At 43.3% G+C, this 18,921-nt stretch overlaps 2 protein-coding genes and 1 pseudogene across 6 annotated transcripts in view; 2 read left to right on the top strand and 1 right to left on the bottom strand.

Annotated features, from left to right (window-relative positions):
• TTC1 (tetratricopeptide repeat domain 1) overlaps positions 1 to 954 on the top strand; it is a 57,535-nt gene extending 56,581 nt beyond the window's left edge. For both annotated transcript variants that reach the window (XM_012461059.2, XM_012461060.2), the window contains exon 8: positions 336 to 954. In XM_012461059.2, coding sequence (XP_012316482.2) covers positions 336 to 469 — 134 coding nt within the window. In that variant the 3' untranslated portion in view covers positions 470 to 954. The remainder of the gene's footprint in view (positions 1 to 335) is intronic.
• Positions 1 to 18,921, bottom strand: part of PWWP2A (PWWP domain containing 2A) — a 66,673-nt gene that overhangs the window by 1,506 nt on the left and 46,246 nt on the right. Inside the window, exon 5 of one of the 4 annotated variants that reach the window (XR_001108773.3) lies at positions 15,210 to 17,711. The exons of 1 other annotated variant lie outside the window; for it this stretch is intronic. Coding sequence is in view for 2 of the 3 variants with exons in the window: in XM_012461056.3 (XP_012316479.1) it covers positions 17,698 to 17,711 (14 nt within the window). In the remaining variant the exon portion in view is untranslated. Of the gene's footprint in view, positions 1 to 15,209; positions 17,712 to 18,921 lie in introns of those variants that run through there. 2 more of the 4 variants (XM_012461056.3, XM_012461058.3) reach the window with 2 other exon arrangements.
• LOC135275133 (U6 spliceosomal RNA) lies at positions 8,506 to 8,603 on the top strand (annotated as a pseudogene).

The raw sequence follows: 18,921 nt of genomic DNA on the forward strand, positions 1-18,921 counted from the left end.
GTTTTCCCTGCACTCACCCCAGAAGCCTGTGTCCTTTGATAGTACTGGCCAGTTTGGACAGGAGGCTTTGATCTCCCAGAGAGAGCCACAGGGCTCCACTCTCATCTATGCAAGCACAGGCCTGGGGTGGATGGCATTGAAGTGACTGCACTACTGAGTGGGGAACAGGGACTGGGAACTCTCCTGGAAGCTTTCATCATATTAAAAGTAGGCATTTCTTTAACCGCAAAGAGATACTTTTATATTTTGTACTCAATGGTAAGGCAAGATGAATTGGTGCCTTCCTGCTTCTGTTCATTCCTGTATTCATTTGAGTCTTTGCTTTTACGTTACAGGTAAATTAAAAGATCTTGGGAACTTGGTACTCCGACCTTTTGGGCTCTCCACGGAAAATTTCCAGATCAAACAGGATTCCTCTACTGGCTCCTACTCCATCAATTTTGTTCAAAATCCAAATAATAACAGATAACAAAGATAACAATAGCTATAAAAGCTGACTTGAAAATTGTGTGCTGCTTGCTGTTAGCGAGGGGAAAGGCCCTGCCAATGTTTAACTTTTAAAAGCATCTTATCTAAAAGAAAGGCTATCCAGCAGAGCCTAGTGCTCCCTTTTCCCTCTTTTGTGATCAGGGTGAAATGTACTTCCTGATGTAATGAACCTAATTTGATTTCCATTTTAAGGTGATGTCTGTGCAGCTGGTCTCTCTGGTTCTGGCTCTCCTTTGTTCAGGAAGAAGCCCATTTGTCGAGGCTGACCTTCCTGAGTTACACAGACACACAGCCCACCAAAAGCCTCTCCTGAACCACGCAGACCTGCTGGTTGGGAGACTGCCTAGACATGACTGATGACAGGTTCCTGCCTGCCTGCCTGCCCCCTCCCTGATCACACAGCTAACGAGGCTGTCTCCAGCATTTCCTGATTTCCTCTGTGGTAATAAAAGCTTTCTGTGCTTAGGTCTGGGCTAGGTTGTGAATTTTGTCACTAACGACAGCTAAGGCAGAAGCCTTCTCTGGCTTTGGGAGCAGTGTTGGTTTTAAGCAGGGTTACTGATTCCAAATTCCACAAATCTGCGCAGTTTTTGTTGCCTTGAAGATTTATCTTGAAGAGCTGACCATTCTACCGTGCACTAGAATTCATAAAGTCCACCTTACAAGCTGTCTTGGGCCCCACCAGATTTGTGTAGATAATTATAAATCTGTTTTTGAGCAAATGTTATTTTTTTTTTTACTTAAAATAGCTTCATTGAGGAATGGTAGTATATGAATCACAGAACAACACCATATTCTTTTAAACTACATGAACCCAGAGGTGTCAAAGATAGAATATTTTTCTCCTCATCGGTTGATGCTAGTGAAAAGCTTGCAGCTGCTCTGGTTTGTGTGTCAGAAGCACTGACATGCAGGTTTCATCTTGGAAGTAAATTACACATATAATTCTGTAAGTGACGTGCAGTAGCCAGTCATACTCCCAGTGTTAAGGGCTATGTGGTTCTTCTGCTCTGTTCCTAAAAGCTTTTTATCTTTTTGTTTTCTTTTGGTCAAAGTGAACCTCAGAAGAAACTATGTTAAATCTGGCATCCAATTTTCCAAAAAATGTGTGTGTGAAAGATCTCACAAGTTGTATGGAAACAGTGTAGAATGCTGGATGGTCTAGTAGTCAGTGTTCGGTGCTTCCTGTGCAGCCAGCATTACACTGGACAGTGGTTCTCAACTTTTTTTTTCTTTTCTTTTCTTTTTTTTTTAATGAGATGAGATCTCACTCTGCCACCCAGGCTGGAGTGCAATGGTGCGATCTTGGCTCACTGCTTCTGCCTCCCAGGCTCAAGCAGTTCTCCTGCCTCAGCCTCCAGAGTAGCTGGGATTACAGGTATGCGCCACCACACCTAGCTAATTTCTTGTATTTTTAGTAGAGACGGGGTTTCACCGTGTTATCCAGGCTGGTCTTGAACTCCGGGCCTCAAGTTGATCCACCCACCTTAGCCTCCCAAAGTGTTGAGATTACAGGCATGAGCCACCATGCCCAAACTTTTATTTCAGGAGCCCTTCATAGTCTGGGAAAAAAAAATTTAAGAGCGCTTCCATTTATGTGCATTCTGTCAATATTTAGTATATTAAAAATTAAAATAGAAAATATTGCCGGGCGCGGCGGCTCACGCCTATAATCCTAGCACTTTGGGAGGCTGAGGTGGGTAGATCTCCTGAGGTCAGGAGTTCAAGACCAGCCTGACCATCATGGTGAAACCCCATCTTTTTATTTAAAAAAAAAAAAAAAAGAAAATATTAAGTATTTAATCCCTTTTAAAAATAACATGTTTCATGTTAATATAAATAATTTTATGTTGGGCCAGGAATGATGGATATTTTATGCCTGTAATCACAGCACTTTGGAAGTGATTACAGGCCAACGCAGGAGGATTGCTTGAGGCCAGAGCTCCAGACCAGCCTGAGCAACGTAGCAAGGTTCCATCTCTGCAAAAAAAAGTTAAAAAAATTAGCTGGGCCTAGTGGCTTCATGCTACTTGGCAGGCTGAGGCAGAAGGATTGATCGCATGAGCCTAGGAGTTCAAGGCTGCAGTGAGCTACGATCACACTGCTGCACTTCATCTTGGGTGACAGAGTGAGACTTTGCCTCTTAAAAAAAAAAAAAGTTTAGGCTGGGCATGGTGGCTCACGCCTGTAATCCCAGCACTTTGGGAGTCTGAGGCAGGTGGATCACAAGGTCAGGATATCGAGACCATCCTGGCTAACACGGTGAAACCCCGTCTCTACTAAAAATTACAAAAAAGTAGCCAGGTATGGTGGCACACGCCTGTAGTCCCAGCTACTCAGAAGGCTGAGGTAGGAGAATCACTTGAGCCCAGGAGGCAGAGGTTGCAGTGAGCCAAGATTGCACCACTGCACTCCAGCCTGGGCGACAGAGCAAGACTCCCTGTCTCAAAAAAAAAAAGTTTTAATGAAATTTTTAAATTCTTTATGAAAAAATCTTCCAGGCAGGGCGCAGTGGCTCACGCCTGTAATCCTAGCACTTTGGGAGGCCGAGGTGGGTGAATCACCTGAGGTCAGGAGTTCAAGACCAACCTGGCCATTATGTGAAACCCTATCTTTTAAAAAAAAGAAAAAAGAAAAAAATCTTCCAAATCAGACACATTTTATTGAGAAGAGTGACATTTTTGCAAATCTCTTTAATGAATGACTTGATAGAGAACAACAAGAATCTCACATTTCCTTCTATATCCAGTTTGTCATGAGATCACGGGTCATATCCTTGGAAAATTCTGTGCACTCCTTGACAGGATGATAGTGAAAAAAATAGTCCCATCAATTTTGTATTATGAACATAGTTTTGACCAGATAGACACCTTGAAAGGGTCTCCAGAACCCCTACGGAGCCTTGGACTACATTTTGAGAACTGTCAGATTGTGCCTTGAGTTCAGTGGCTGAGACTAAGCAAAATCAGGGCTGAGATTCCTGAAGGACTATCTGTGCCTCCAAAGAATAGTAAATAGACTTGTTCATCTAGAAACAGCTTTGGTTAAGAGAAGATGCTGAGACCACCATTGTGTTGCCACAAGTGCAGAGGTTTTGTTTCTTAGGCTTCCTCCTCCTCTTCCTCTCAGTCACACTGAAATCTTATAGGATGCCACACAAGGCCAACGTTACATGCTCCCAGTGTGTGGGCCAAGTAGTGCATTGTCTGGAAAGGATCTCAGTAGGTGTGAATTTGCTTAAGCCAAGGAGTTTTTATGTGGCAGTGTTACTTTGCTGCTTCCAAAATTTGTAAGAAAAGATATATTCAGACCTTTTGAAAATGTTTCACCATAGAAAATCTTCAGAGTTCAAATGTAGAAAAAGTAAATGTTAAGGAAGGAAGGAGGGTGGGCTATATTTGCCTATTGCTGCTAACGTATGATTTTAAAGTTCTGGCCGGGCATGGTGGCTCACACCTGTAATCTCAGCACTTCAGGAGGCTGAGGCAGGCGGATCACCTGAGGTCAGGAGTGTGAGACCATCCTGGCCAAGATGGTGAAACCTCGTCTCTACTAAAAGTACAAAAATTAGCCGGGCATGATGGCGCATGCCTGTAGTCCCAGCTACTTGGAAGGCTAAGGCAGGAGAATTGCTTGAACCAAGGAGGCTGAAGTTGCAGTGAGCCAAGATTGCGTCACTGCACTCCAGCCTGGGTGACAGAGCAAAACTCCATCTCAAAAATAAATAAATAAATAAAAAGTTCTGTGATGCTTCCCACTCCCCACCAAAAAAGCATACCAGAATTTACTTTTAAGATAATCACACTGACAGTGTATGTATTCTTATTCCAACAATATTGCAATGGGTCAAAATAATTTTTGGAGACTGGGTGCGGTAACTCACGCCTGTAATCCCAGCACTTTTGGGGGACCGAGGCGGGTGGATCACCTCAGGTCAGGAGTTCAAGACCAGCCTGGCAAACATGGCAAAACCTCATCTCTACTAAAAATACAAAATTAGCCAGGTGTGGTGGCTGGCACCTGTAATCCCAGCTACCTGGGAGGCTGAGGCAGGAGAATCACTTGAAACTGACAGGCAGAAGTTGCAGGTAGCTGAGATCTCACCACTGCACTCCAGCATGAGTAACAGAGTAAGACCCTGTGTTAATAATAATAACATTTGATCTTTTAGAATTGCCCTGGAGACTCTGAGAAACATTTTTAAAAATATTATGATCGGCCGGGCGCGGTGGCTCAAGCCTGTAATCCCAGCACTTTGGGAGGCCGAGGCGGGTGGATCACGAGGTCAAGAGATCGAGACCATCCTGGTCAACATGGTGAAACCCCGTCTCTACTAATACAAAAAATTAGCTGGGCACGGTGGCGCGTGCCTGTAATCCCAGCTACTCAGGAGGCTGAGGCAGGAGAATTGCCTGAACCCAGGAGGCGGAGGTTGCGGTGAGCCGAGATCGCGCCATTGCACTCCAGCCTGGGTAACGAGCGAAACTCCGTCTCAAAAAAAAAAAAAAAAAAAAAAAAAAAAAAAATATTATGATCTATTGTTTCTTGTCTGCCTCCTGAGTAGACCGTGAGCTCATGGGAAGGGCCAAATTTATGATATTAATAGCACCAGCAGCTACCGCTGTACTAGAGACTTAGTAAACTAGTATTAGAGGATATTCCACAAGAGGTGGTTTCAGTGTGAACAACCATTACTATTCAAAAGTCTTCTAATTCTGTGCCCTGTTAGTGCCTGTTTTTTCAAATGTCTCCTTTGCTGCCAATATCTGTTACCTCAAGATAAATAGAAACTAGTCATCTCCATAAATTTAAGACCCAGCAAGTAATTCACATGTCAGCTTAGTAGGCTTGCTATTGTTTTTTCAGCCAGGCACAGTGGCTCAGGGCCTTTAATCCTAGCACTTTGGGGGGCCTGAGGCTGGCGGACTGCTTTAGCTCAGGAGTTCGAGACCAGCTTGGGCAACATGGAGAAATCCCATCTCTACAAAAAATATATATAAAACGAGCTGGGTGTGGTGGTGCATGCCTGTAGTCCCAGCTGCTTGAGAGGCTGAGGTGGGAGGACTGTTTGAGCCCATGAGGTCAAGGCTGCAGTGAACTGAGATCATGCCACTATACTCTAGCCAAAGTGACAAAGAGTGACGAAGAGACCAACCTGTCTCAAAAAAAAAAAAGGCTTACTTGCTGTGTTTCACATTCCAAACAATGCAGTGGGAGACAGAGGCAACAGGTTGATGTCACCAAATCTTACCTATGACTTACCCAGTATTGCCCAAAGTGGCCACCTCACCCTGGAGTTTCTGGCCCTAGTTACTTAAGTAAAGTTTCTGCAGTAATGTTATTTCATTAAGGGTGCAGTTCTGGCAAATTTGGAGGGCTCAGCTAGGGTTTCTCAACAGTGAATCCGGTAATTATACCCATGAAGCTCAAAACAACATTCTGTAGGCTGGGCATAGTGGCTCACACCTGTAATCCTAACACTTTGGGAGGCTGAGGCAGGAAAATCACTTGAGGCCAGGAGTTCAAGACCTTAGCCTAGTCAGCATACTGAGACTTCATATCTACCAAAAAATGTCTTAAAACTAAGCCAGGGGCGTGGTGGCTCATGCCTCTAATCCCAGCACTTTGGGAGGCTGAGGCAGGTGGAACAGGACAAGAGGTCAGGAGTTCGAGACCAGCCTGACCAATACAGTGAAACCCTGTCTCTACTAAAAATACAAAAGCCGGGCGTGGTGGCACACACCTGTAGCCACAACTACTTGGGAGGCTGAGGCAGGAGAATCGCTTGAACCTGGGAGGTGGAGGTTGCAGAGAGCCAAGATTGCGCCAAGATTGTGCCACTGCCTGGGTGACAAGAGTGAGACTCTGTCTCAAAAAATAATAATATAAATCTAAGCCAGGCATGGTGGCACATGCTTGAAGCCCCAGCTAGATGGGAGGCTGAGGGAGAAGGATCAGTTGAGCCCAGGAGTTTGAGGCTACGGTGAGCTATGATTGAGCCACCACACTCCAGGCTGGGCAACAGAGACCCTGTCTCTGAAAGGAAAAAAAATAAGAAACACATGACTTTCCATGTGTGCTTCCCTTCCATCACAAGCACTACAGCCAGTTTGTTGTGGTTGGTGTTTTTTAGCCTTTTGCTGCTTGCCCCATTCCCTGCAAAACGCCCATCTTCTCACTTTACAAATAACTGTGCTTAAGTAGACAGTGTTATACCATATCTAGATGTGGAGGCTGGGGAGCGGCTGAGCCTACTTAGTTAATGATCTTTAGGAACATCGTGGCTCTAGGCATACATCTGAGCTTCGGCAAAATGACAAGACCTCATACACTGGCCTTCAGAGCTGCTGGGGTATAGCCAAACACATGAATGTTTGCGTAATCCATAAATGCTGAGAGTTGCAGTTCCTACATTTTATGTAACCGAAGGTAGGGGAGTGCTTTAAGAAATGTTGCCGGCCAGGGGCAGTGGTTTACGCCTGTAATTCCAGTATTTTGGGAGGCCAACATGGGCAAATCGCTTTAGCCCAGGAGTTCAAGACCAGCCTGGGCAACGTGGCAAAACCCCATCGTTAGTAAAAATACAAAAAATTAGCTGGGCATGGTGGCACACACCTGTAATCCCAGCTATCACCGGAGCCCAGGAAGTCAAGGCTGCCATGAGCCAAGATGGCACCACTACATTCCAGGTCTCACTCCTGGGAGTGTGGCCCTGACTCAAAAAGAAAAAGAGATGTTGCTGGGCTTAGTATTTATTTCTGGTGCTCCTTCAGTCTCTGAGCTGACCTCTAAGACTACTGGTGACATTTCCCTCCGTTTTCAAGCTAGAATCTAAGTTGACGCAGGAAGACCAGAAGCAGGAGCTTTTTGAAAGCATTTTACTGCTGAATAGATAGTGGGATGAGAAGCTGGCAGCAGGCGTCAGATGTAAACCTAATTTGAAGATATATTTTTGCAAGGGTGGTCCGTCTGATCCCAAGAACTAAGCAGGCCTGCAAATCATTTTATCACCAGTTCTGCAAAACTTGGGATGTCAAAGTGAAAGGCTATAAGAGACCCAAGAGGATGGTTGTTAAGACAGCTGTGGAAGTTAATGGCTGCTTTAAGGGAAGAGTCCAATAATCCCCCAAGACCAAAGTGCAAATCTGAGACACCACACAGGATGGGAAATACCTTGACAAGCCCTCATCCATTTCTTCTGCTTGTTATCCGTGCTCTCTCCAGCTTGCCCTTGGCATAAGCGCCCCATTCAGATGTAGCCTTATGAGCTTCCAGCCTGTGGTCGCTGCCAGCTGGATTGTATGTTGCTTTCTGTGATCACCTCCCTTCATTACTGTGCCGTTCCTCTCCCTATCCCCATCCCTCCCCTTAAGAAATACAGGAGGCCGAGGCGGGTGGATCACGAGGTCAAGAGATCGAGACCATCCTGGTCAACAAGGTGAAACCCCCGTCTTTACTAAAAATACAAAAATTAACTGGGCATGATGGTGTGCGCCTGTAATCCCAGCTACTCGGGAGGCTGAGGCAGGAGACTTGCCTGAAACCAGGAGGTGGAGGTTGCGGTGAGCCGAGATCACACCATTGCACTCCATTCTGGGTAACAACAGCGAAACTCTGCCTCAAAAAAAAAAAAGAAAAAGAAAAGAAAAGAAATACAGGAGGGATGAGGATAGGGAAGGGAAACTCCTTCTCTTATCTGGAGATACTGTGTACTTGATCCACACAATCCTAGTCAAATCTTGAAGTGATTTCAGTTAGGGATTATTTCCAGCCTGCTACCTTGGTACTTGGTAGTAACAAGCTTAATACTTCTACCACCTAGATTTCCTTTAAAAAAGTATGTGCGCATTCCACCAGAAGTGGCTGAAAAATCTGTTCCTTCAGTGAATTGCACAATTAAAAGCTGTACAGAGAAAGAAAGCTATCATTTGCAATCACTTCCTCCTGCTGTGTGCAGAGCTGTCCTGACCCCACACTAGACCAGATCTATTAATGCTTCTGAAAATGAAAAATGGATTCCTCTGCTTGCACATATACTAAAATTGGAATGATACAGAGAAGATTAGCATGGACTCTGAAAAAAAGTCAACTTAAAAAAAATGGATTACTTGCTACCAGCCAGCCCAAGAGGTAGGGCAAAAATTATGTTAGGGCATGAGAATGACTGCTCACAACGCTTCAAGGAGCCGTTTATGATGAGCTGAGCACGGTGGCTCACGCCTGTAAACAGCATTTTCGGAGGGAGAGGTGGGAGGATCACTTGAGGCCAGGAGTTTAGAACCACCTGGATAACATAAGGAAACCCCATCACTACAAAATAAAATTTTTTAAAGTTAGCTGGGGGTTGTAGCACACACCTGTAGTTCCAGCTACTTAGGAGGCTGAGGCAGGAAGACCACTTGACCCACAAGGTTGAGGCTACAGTGAGCCATGGCTGCACCACCGCACTCCAGCCTGGGCAACAGAGCAAGACCCTGTCTTAAAATTAGTGGCCAGTCACAGTGGCTCATGCCTGTCATCCCAGCACTTTGGGAGGCTGAGGCAGGTGGATCACTTGAGGTCAGGAGTTCAAAACCAGCCTGGCCAACATGGTGAAATCCTGTCTCTACTAAAATTACAAAAAGTTAGCCAGGTGTGGTGGCATGTGCCTGTAATCCCAGCTACTCAAGAGGCCAAGGCAGGAGAATCGCTGGAACTGGGAGGTGGAAGCCACAGTGAGCTGAGATTGTGCCACTGCACTTCAGTCTGGGTGACAGAGCAAGACTCTGTCTCAATAAATAAATAGGCCAGGCTCAGTGGCTCATGCCTGTAATCCCAGCACTTTGGGAAGGTGAGGCGGCAGATAACCTGAGGTCAGGAGTTCCAGACCAGCCTGGCCAACATGGTGAAACCCTGTCTCTACAAAAATACAAAAATTAGCCCTGCGTGATGGCAGGTGCCTGTAATCCCAACTACTTGGGAGACTGAGGTGGGAGAGTCACTTGAACCCACTAGGGAGAGGTTGCAATGAGCTGAGATCACGCCATTACACTCCAGCCTGGGCGATAGAGCGAGACTCCATCTCAAAAAAACAAAGCAAAAATTAGTTTATGAAAATGAAGGAGAGGGCTAGGCACACTGACTCATGCCTGTAATCCCAGCACTTTAGGAGGCTGAAGTGGGAGGACTGCTGAAGTCCAGGAATTCAAGACCAGCCTGGGCAACATGGTGAGACACCCAGCTCTACCAAAAAAAAATATTTTTTTAATTAGCCAGGCCTGGTAGTGTGCCTGTCCATGGTCCCAGCTATTCAGGAAGCTGAGGTCAGAGGATTGCCTGAGCCCTGGAGGTCAAGGATGCAGTGACCCAGGATTGCACCAGTGCACTGCAGCCCAAACTATGTGAGACCCTATCTCAAAAACACTATGACTAAAAAGAGTGAGGATGTTCTGTTTTTCACATTTCAAAGCATCAAAAATTTCAGTCTTCTTGGCCACAAGTTGGTAATTGTTAAAGCTAGGATGGGTACACAGGGATTTATTATACTGGTCTACTTTTACAAATAGCTGAGATATTCTATAAAAACATTAACATCAGATTTTCTCCTAATTGCCCAACCCTCTGAGATCTGCAAGCTAGGAACAAGTGCCATAATATAGAAGTTAAGTTCCATCAGCCAGAACTAGAAATATGATTCCCTGCTTTCTTTTTCCTTTTACTTGAGGGGAAATCGGAAGCTCACATTTCCCCCTTCACTAAGGTACACCAGGGCCCGCTGCCTTACTGCCAAGGAAACCCACGGCAAGTGATTTGTGGCAGTGACCCAGTATCAGCTAGTCTTCATTTCTGTCAGTCCCAGCTGCCGGTTCTGCTTGCAGAAAAATGTGGCCTACTAAGGTGGGATCTGCTATCAGGCACTGGGCTCAGCAGCCATCAGTCGTCATGATGGATGTGAAGGGAACACCCATCCAAAAAGGCTTTTGGAGACTCTTGGTTTCAAATGTGGAGGTGGATTTGAAGACACTGGAATCTCATTGTCCCTCTGCAGCCTGCAGTACCAGATTGATGTCCATATCAGAGACATCCCACCTGGACTCACACCCAGCAGCTGCTGTTTGAGTCAGTGGCAAAAGGCTTCCAGTTGGTGCCTCCAACTAAAAGTCAGACATCCACAAACCTGAAACTCCTCAGGGATGGGAAGTAAGGGAACAGAGGTGGGAAAAATAATAGTAATTAAACATCAGAGGAGTAGGCTTTGGTAAGCTATACACAATACTTGGTCTCAAGTTTGCAGGGCGTAGTTTGATTGCCCCAAAATTAAATGTTGTTTGCAACTTTGCCCATCAACTTAACTGGGAAAAAATGTCTGATAGTTTCCTAGGGCAGTGTGGTTCTGAATTATCCAGGCCTGGTAGTGTGCCTATGGTCCCAGCTATTCAGGAAGCTGAGGTTAGAGGATCGCCTGAGACCTGGAGGTCAAGGCTGCAGTGAGCCAGGACTGCTCTGCAGCCTGATTGGATTGGATTCTGAATTAGCATCAGAGGCTGGGGATTATGGTTTCAGCTTATGCTGCAGAAGCTTGTCTGGCCCACCTCATTTCCTACAGGTGTTAAGAAAGCTGCATCTAGATATGTGAAGGGTCACATCCATCTTTGTCTTCTATAAGGCTGCTCTGTCTTACTAAAGGCCCTGGCTGTGCTTTTCTGACCATTGACATGTCAGGCTCCTCTTTTACCTCAAGGCACTTCACAATGATGTTATAGTTCAACTTATTTACAAGATCACCCAAATTTTGAGCTATCTACTAAGGATCCAGAGGACTTAGACACTGAGCTTAAACAAAACTCAGAAACAGTGGATTATATCCCAATTAACAAAAACAAAAATTCCTGGCCAGGTGAGGTGGCTCACACCTGTAATCCCAGCACTTTGGGAGGCCAGGCGGGTGGATCACAAGGTCAGGAGTTTGAGACCAGCCTGAACAACATGGTGAAACCCCATCTCTACTAAAAATCTAAAAATACAAAAATTAGCTGGGCGTGGTGGCGCATGCCTGTAATCCCAGCTACTCAGGGCTGAGGCAGGAGAATCACTGGAACTCAGCAGGCAGAGGTTGCAGTGAGCCGAGATCGTGCCACTGCATTCCATCCTGGGCGACAGAGCGAGACTCTGTCTCAAAAAATAAAAAAATTCCTGACATCTCCCTAGAGGTTTTGGACTTGGCTGAGTAGGAAGTGAAGCGCTTGATGAGATGGATTTCTACACGCCATTTTGCCAGTGAGGCTACTGTGTGACTTTGCTATCAAAGGTCATTGACAGAACTGATATTAGAATCCATGTCTCCTACCTCTAGACTAGGGCAGTTTATTAGTATAAAAACATCTTTCTTTTAACATCACCAATCGACTTTCCCTCCTTTAGAAAGCTGCTTCTACAAACTTGCCTCAGAAGGAAATGATGAAAGGGCTAACCCTGAAAGTACTCTTAATTCTTGAAGACAATGACTTCCCACTGTGTTTGGCCAGCTCTCTCTTGTTCTGGCACACTTTTCCTGAACTGTGCTCTCCGTCACCCCAAGCTCACTACCTTCTTGGTACCAAAGCAAAGGAATTGTTAAGGCTATGAAACTTCATTCTAAGCCAGGCACAGTGGTTCACGCCTATAATCACAGCACTTTGGGAGGCTGAGGTGGGTGGATCACTTGAGATAAGGAGTTCAAGACTAGCCTAGCCAACATGGAGAAACCCCATCTCTACTAAAAATACAAAACTTAGCCAGGCACCTGTAATCCCAGCCACTCGGGAAGCTAAGACAGTAGAAGTGCTTGAACCCAGGAGTACTTCTCCTTGCTGGGTGATACAGCAAGACTCTGTCTAAAAAAAGAAAGAAAAAGAAAAGAAATTTCATTCCAATTAAGCAAAGATTTGGCAGCATGCTAATCACTAGAGAAAAAGATGCTTAAAAAACAACATATTCTGGCCAGGCGTGGTGGCTCACACCTGTAATCCCAGCACTTTGGGAGGCCAAGGTGGGTGGATCACCTGAGGTCAGGAGTTCAAGACCAGCCTGACCAACGTAGAGAAACCCCTTCTCTACTAAAAATACAAAATTAGCTGGGTGTGGTGGCACATGCCTGTAATCCCAGCTACTCAGGAGGCTGAGGCAAGAGACTCGCTTGAATGCAGGAGGTGGAGGTTGCAGTGAGCCAAAATTGTGCCATTGCACTCCAGCCTGGGCAACAAGAGCAAAACTCTGTCTCAAAAAATAAACATAAATTTTTAAATTCAAATAATGTCTTATTCTGAGAAAAGAATTATGGCCAGGTGCAGTGGCTCATGCCTGTAACCCCAGCACTTTGAAAAGCCGAGGCAGGAGGACTGCTTGAGCCCAGGAGTTTGAGACCAGACTGGACAACATAGTGAGATCTAGTCTCTATTTTTTTTAATTTGAAAAAAAAAAAAAATTGAGACGTGGGTCACCGTCTTCGGAAGTCTGATCTGCAGACCCTGACTCAAGGATGGATGCATAAATGCACTTTCACACCATGACATTGTTGCAAGTGGGCTAGGGATGGCCGTTGGCTGCTTTCAGAGGGCAAAATGCAACCAATCGACACAGACCCTCCGTCTTTCACTTTTATTCAGTTAAGATTTTACAACAGAGGTTCTAAGTTAACACACTTGTGGATAATTAACATGGTTAAGAGAGAGGTTTTACGAATGATAAAAGCTTTAAGTTCCAGGCCAGAGTAAATGCTATAAACAGGTAATTCTCTTTTGGAGAGGCCACTCAGCACAAAATTTGCGTGAGTGAACAGAGTGGAGACAAATGCGTGTGGGATAAGGCCTTTGATTTTCTCTATCTCTCCCTATCTTAACATAATGGACTGGCCAGCCGCCTTTGGCCTGCCCCAGTAAAACCTTTCGGCCTTCCAAAAGGTTTGAGACTATAACTTTCCCTAAATATTTTCTGTAATATTTTGCCGCCACCCTCAGTGAATAGCAACATAAAATCTTTACTTGAAAGAGAAAAAATGAACTTACGCTTTTCTTTTTGAGACAGTTTCACTCCTGTTGCCCAGGCTGGCACGTTCTCAGCTCACCACAACATCCGCCTCCTTGGTTCAAGCGATTCTCCTGCCTCAGCCTCCTAGCTGGGATTACAGGCATACGCCACCACACCCGGCTAATTTTTTTTTTTTTTTGAGGTTTCACCATGTTCGTCAGGCTGGTCTCAAGACTCCTGACCTCAGGTGACCCACCCGCCTCAGCCTCCCAAAGTGCTGGGATTACAGGCGTGAGCCACCGCAGCCTAATTTTGTATTTTTAGTAGAGACAGGGTTTCTCCATGTTGGTCAGGCTGGTCTCAAACTCCTGACCTCAGGTAATCCACCTGCCTCGGCCTCAGTGCTGAGATTACAGGCGTGAGCCACTGCACCTGGCATGAACTTACACTTTCTTATGTAAATGCCAACGTCAGTAAAATTTTCAGTTGCATCTATGGGTTGCATCACTCTTGTTCTCTGCATCTTGTAGGAGTTGTGTCTATAAATATACTGATACATGTATACATGACCAGGATCAGTATGAGTCTCATGTAGGCCTTCTCGGATAAGAGCACATGGCTTGTTAATCTTCCCTGTCCTCTCTGTTCCATTTGTTCTTTTTTTTTTTTTTTTTTTTTTTTGAGACAGAGTCTCGCTCTATTGCCCAGGCCAGAGTGCAGTGACATGATCTCGGCTCACTGCAACCTCCACCTCCCAGGCTCAAGTGATTCTCCTGCCTCAGCCTCTTAAGTAGAGTAGCTGGGACTATAGGCGTGTGCCACTGCACCCACTAATTTTTGTATTTTTTTTTTTTAGTGGAGATGGGGTTTCACCACGTTGGCCAGGCTGGTCTTGAACTCCTGACCTCAAATGATCCACCCACCTCAGCCTCCCCCAAACTGCTGGGATTACAGATGTGAGCCACCACACCTGGACTGTTCCATTTTCATTAGTGAGAAACTTGAGAGAAAAAAGATAGTAGCAGAGCCAGATTCCTGTGGTCTCTTTTTTACACTCATTTAGATAAACTGAAATGGGAGAATGTTTGAGATTAAAGCCTTCATGTACTCTGGAATAACAGGCAACCAAAGGATTACTTTTCTGAAACAGAAAAAAAAGGTACATTGACCTAAGTTTCTGGGTCAGTCCTGTGAACTGTCTGTAGGTTTTAAAAGGCTTTTTCCTGATAACCAAGTGTTTCTGATTTTTAGATCAAACCCTTGACCTCTCACTGAACGTGCTGGGCTCTTAAAGAAGCAGCCATTTACCCGTAAGAGCAGGATACCTTAAAATTAAAACAAAAGAAAACAAAATAAACTCAGCAGTAGATATTTAATTACATCCAACTCTGAAGGGCAGGTTGCTTGTATGGAAAAGCAGTTAATGTGGCAGGGCACAGTGGCTCGCGCCTGTAATCCCAGCACTTTAGGAGGCCAAGGCGGGCAGATCACGAGGTCAGGAGATCAAGACCATCCTGGCTAACACGGCTAAACCCTGTCTCTACTAAAAATACAAAATATTAGCCAGGCGTGGTGGTACACATCTGTAGTCCCAGCTACTCGGGAGGCTGAGGTAGGAGAATCACTTGAACCCATGAGGCAGAGGTTGCAGTGAGCTGAGATTGTGCCACTGCACTCCAGCCTGGGCAACAGAGCGAGACTCCATCTCAAAAAAAAAAAAAGTTATGTTTGTGCACAGGGTCCTAATTAAATCGTTCACCTTTCCTCTATCTTTGGACATAAAGAGGTCCCATAAAATCTCTTAGTGATTAGAAACCTACAGGCTGTTCTCCTTAGGAAGCACTGCTACTCAAAACAGCTCCCTAAAGTATAACTAGTGATTGAATTGTAATAGTTACAAAAAAAAAAATCTTTAAAATCTAACTCCTAAAAAGTAAACGTGGTTTTTAAATAACTAATTTTTTAAAAAATGAAAGACTTTATTGGATAAAGGTTACACAACATTCTTTAACATTTAAAACTCTGAGCATACTTCAGATGAGAAACAATTTTTATCATTCAAGTCTACAAAACAAAATAGGCTTATGAAGATTGAAATACAGACAAAAGGTAGCATGAAGCAAAGCTTAAATATTAAGCAACTAAAGCAATGAAAGTGAAATAGCAACATGGTAGGTCTAGATTTTAAATACCTCCAAGTTTCATTTTTTTAAAAATGAAAATTTGGTTTGTAACAAAACAGCTTTGAGAATACGCCATGAGAAAAAACAATTTATATACTTAAAACCTGATCCTCCCAATTCTTTTGCTTTATATTATTACTTCTTGGTCATTTCCATCACTCTACACAAATAAAGAATTCTAACGCTTAATTAAAAATCGTGATTATACAATTCATATAATTCCACCATGGCTTGGGAGTTATCTGGTTCTTGAAGTAAGCCTGAAAGGTACTGCTGGTGTTATGTATCTGAAAGAACAAGACTGACCCAAACCAAAGCTCTAGGCCACATAGAGTAGGGCACCCCTATAGTATAGTTCATGTCATCTTTAGAATTCCCTGCTGCTACAGTTCCTGAGCTGACTTTTTCTGATCTGATAAAATATATAATGACTCCATAATATGGAATTTTCCAAACAGACAATTGTAGAATGCAATCAAAACTTTAAATTATTTGCAGTATAATTAGAATTTGCATTAAGCTCATTAGAAACAAGACTGCCTGCCTTTTCTTCAAGTTGTAAAACAAATCATAGGCATATTAAACGTTTTAAAACTCACCCAGAACCTTTTGTTAATCCTGAGCCTGGGGTTAATAGGTAATTCCATACTTATATAGTAACATTATGGAAAGTCTGACTACTTGAGCCAAGTGCTCAGTTATCTGTTACGTTGCTTCATATGAATTTTACGGTTTTCTATTTTTTGGCATATTTTCCCTTTTTTTTGTAATAATCAATATGGTTTATCTTTCTGGTTTAAAAAATAAATCAGTATTGCCACTAAAAAACTTCAGTTTTATTATTAAAAGTACGGCACCATCAAATATAAAATGCCTTAAAAATGTAGTACTAACAGGTCCATCTGGTTTTCTCATGTTTTCTCCATTCATTAAAAAAGAAAAATTAAGGTTTTTTAATAATATTTACCAAAGACAAGAAAAAAATTATAGTCTCTATTAGTAAGAATTCATGCTCCATGCATGAAAAGTTTGACACTGTTTTAAAGGATCCTGTTCCTGCCACTTGTCCCCCAGGGCCAAGTCTTACTGACACCTGTTAGAATTTCTTGCACTTAGGAGGGGCTCTCTGTAGAGAGAGGTCCACATCAAAATTTAGACATCACCTTTTTTGAACTAGATAAAACCAGTAAGGATACAGACAATAATAAAAGGCTTTCCAGCTCGGCAGAATTAAGAACTAGCTCTTGGAGTATATATTTGCACTCCAAGATCAACACTAACCTATCCACATTGAGTCAAAATTTGAAAGATAAGAATGTAATTATGAAAATGTGCACAAAATGTTAAATACTAGTGGCAAATAAATATATCTTAATATGTTCTAACAAGCAAACATATATTCAAGATAATACAGCCCTGCTTTATTAAAGAAAGAAAAGATCCAAATTTTGCTTGTGGGGTGGGGCGGGGCACTTTGCCATCCTTTCAGCAGGATGTTAACTTTCTGTTGTGTCTACTGGTACCCTGAAGGAAACACTGGCCTTGGCATCTGTGACTATTGCTGTTTTATAGGAGAGCCATTTTAGAAATACTTTTGCTCATATCTGAACTAATTAACCTAAACCTTAGAGAAAGCACAGTTTAAGTATGAAAAATAATTCAGCATTTCTGCATCATCCCATGCCTTTTAGGCCTGTCCGAACTGTACTAATAAGAACTTCACATTCAAAAGAAGTTACTGTCAGTGTTTCTTCATACATAAAATTCAAGTGAGCTCTTGTATGTGTATTTCACATCATTTTTCTCCTCATCTCATGCATAATTTATTGCAATAGTTTATTTTTTATAAAATATTCCCTAATACCTTTTCTTCGGTTTAATACAGCACAATTTGCAAGTGCCCCTTTATAGACTGTTGTTTTTAACCACTGCCTTAACATTTACTTCTTAGTGCAGCTTTAAAAACTCCAATTTCATTCAGTCCTGATGCTCTGGTGTTCTCTGTGTCATTGTGGTACAGGTCCATGAAACCAGCAGCCTGCTAATGTCTTTGTGCTGAAATATAGTAAAGAAAAGGAAGAAAATGTAGTTAAGCACAAGCAATTATATGAGAAAAATGATGTCCTTGTTGTTTAAATTAAGCCCTATATAGACTGTGGGATCACACCTGATTTTTTCTTTTAAATCGGTTAAACCTAACCAATGTTGTTTTGGGAAAACAACTTACTGCCACTCTAAACCAGCAGAAATATTCATGTTATTTCTAAAGTATTATCAGGTCAGTTTCCAACACAAGTAAAATGGCTGTCATCTTTACATAACCAATGTGCACTTGAATGTTTTTTTATTTTTTTTAAAGATGGGGTTTCACCATGTTGGTCAGGCTGGTCTTGAACTCCCAACCTCAGGTGATCCGCCCGCCTTGGCCTCCAAAGTGCTTGGATTACAGGCATGAGCCACCGCGCCCGGCCCTTGAATGTTTTTTTAAAATACTTACTTATAAATATTTGCCTAATGACAGGGGAATTTTAACTTTGTTCTTTATATTGTCATTTCACAGTATAATACTCTGAGAGTCAGCTGAGTTGCTGGGGACTGCTATGAAGCACCAACAGCTTTCTGCTAGCACAGACTAGCCTACAGTTTTAAGGAGCAAATTTATATACAGAGCCAGGCTATGCACAAATCAGCAGCAGGTCACACTGTCCACATATTTGCAAAGAGCAAAAAAAGAAGGGAGTGGAGGGTGCCTCCTATGAAGTAGACACAGCATATCAGAAGGTATCAAGAGCACCATTTTGATACTAGAAGACAACACATGTACACTGGTTAGGCTGACCAGTATCCCATGTTACACCAGTAAACCTGATGATCAGCAGAGGCCTCTTCACCATACCTCCAACAAGGAGGAGGACAACAAGCACAGTATTTATAAAGGGCAAGGCTTGTAAAAATACCTGCTAAACAGCATGACCAGAATGCCCAACACTACCAACCTCCCTCTAATACTACAAAGTAGAAAGAAGCCCACTGAAACCCTCTACAGTCCCTGGTTATGCCTCTCAAACCTGGAAACCCAAGTACCAATGCGAGTTTGAATTCCAAAAGAGATGATCCGTGGAAAGAAAGATGAATTTTTTTGGTCAAATCCATTTTTAAAACAAAAATGGTATTTCAGTGGAGTAATAACAGACACAACAAACACAATGCAACAAGAAAAACAGAAAAACCACCCATCCTTCCCATTCTTTAACTTCCAAACATT

This window comes from Aotus nancymaae, unplaced genomic scaffold (genome assembly GCF_030222135.1).
Source record: "Aotus nancymaae isolate 86718 unplaced genomic scaffold, 86718_ANA_hifiasm-v0.15.2.pri h1tg000015l_0, whole genome shotgun sequence".
Taxonomy (NCBI): Eukaryota; Metazoa; Chordata; class Mammalia; order Primates; family Aotidae; genus Aotus; species Aotus nancymaae.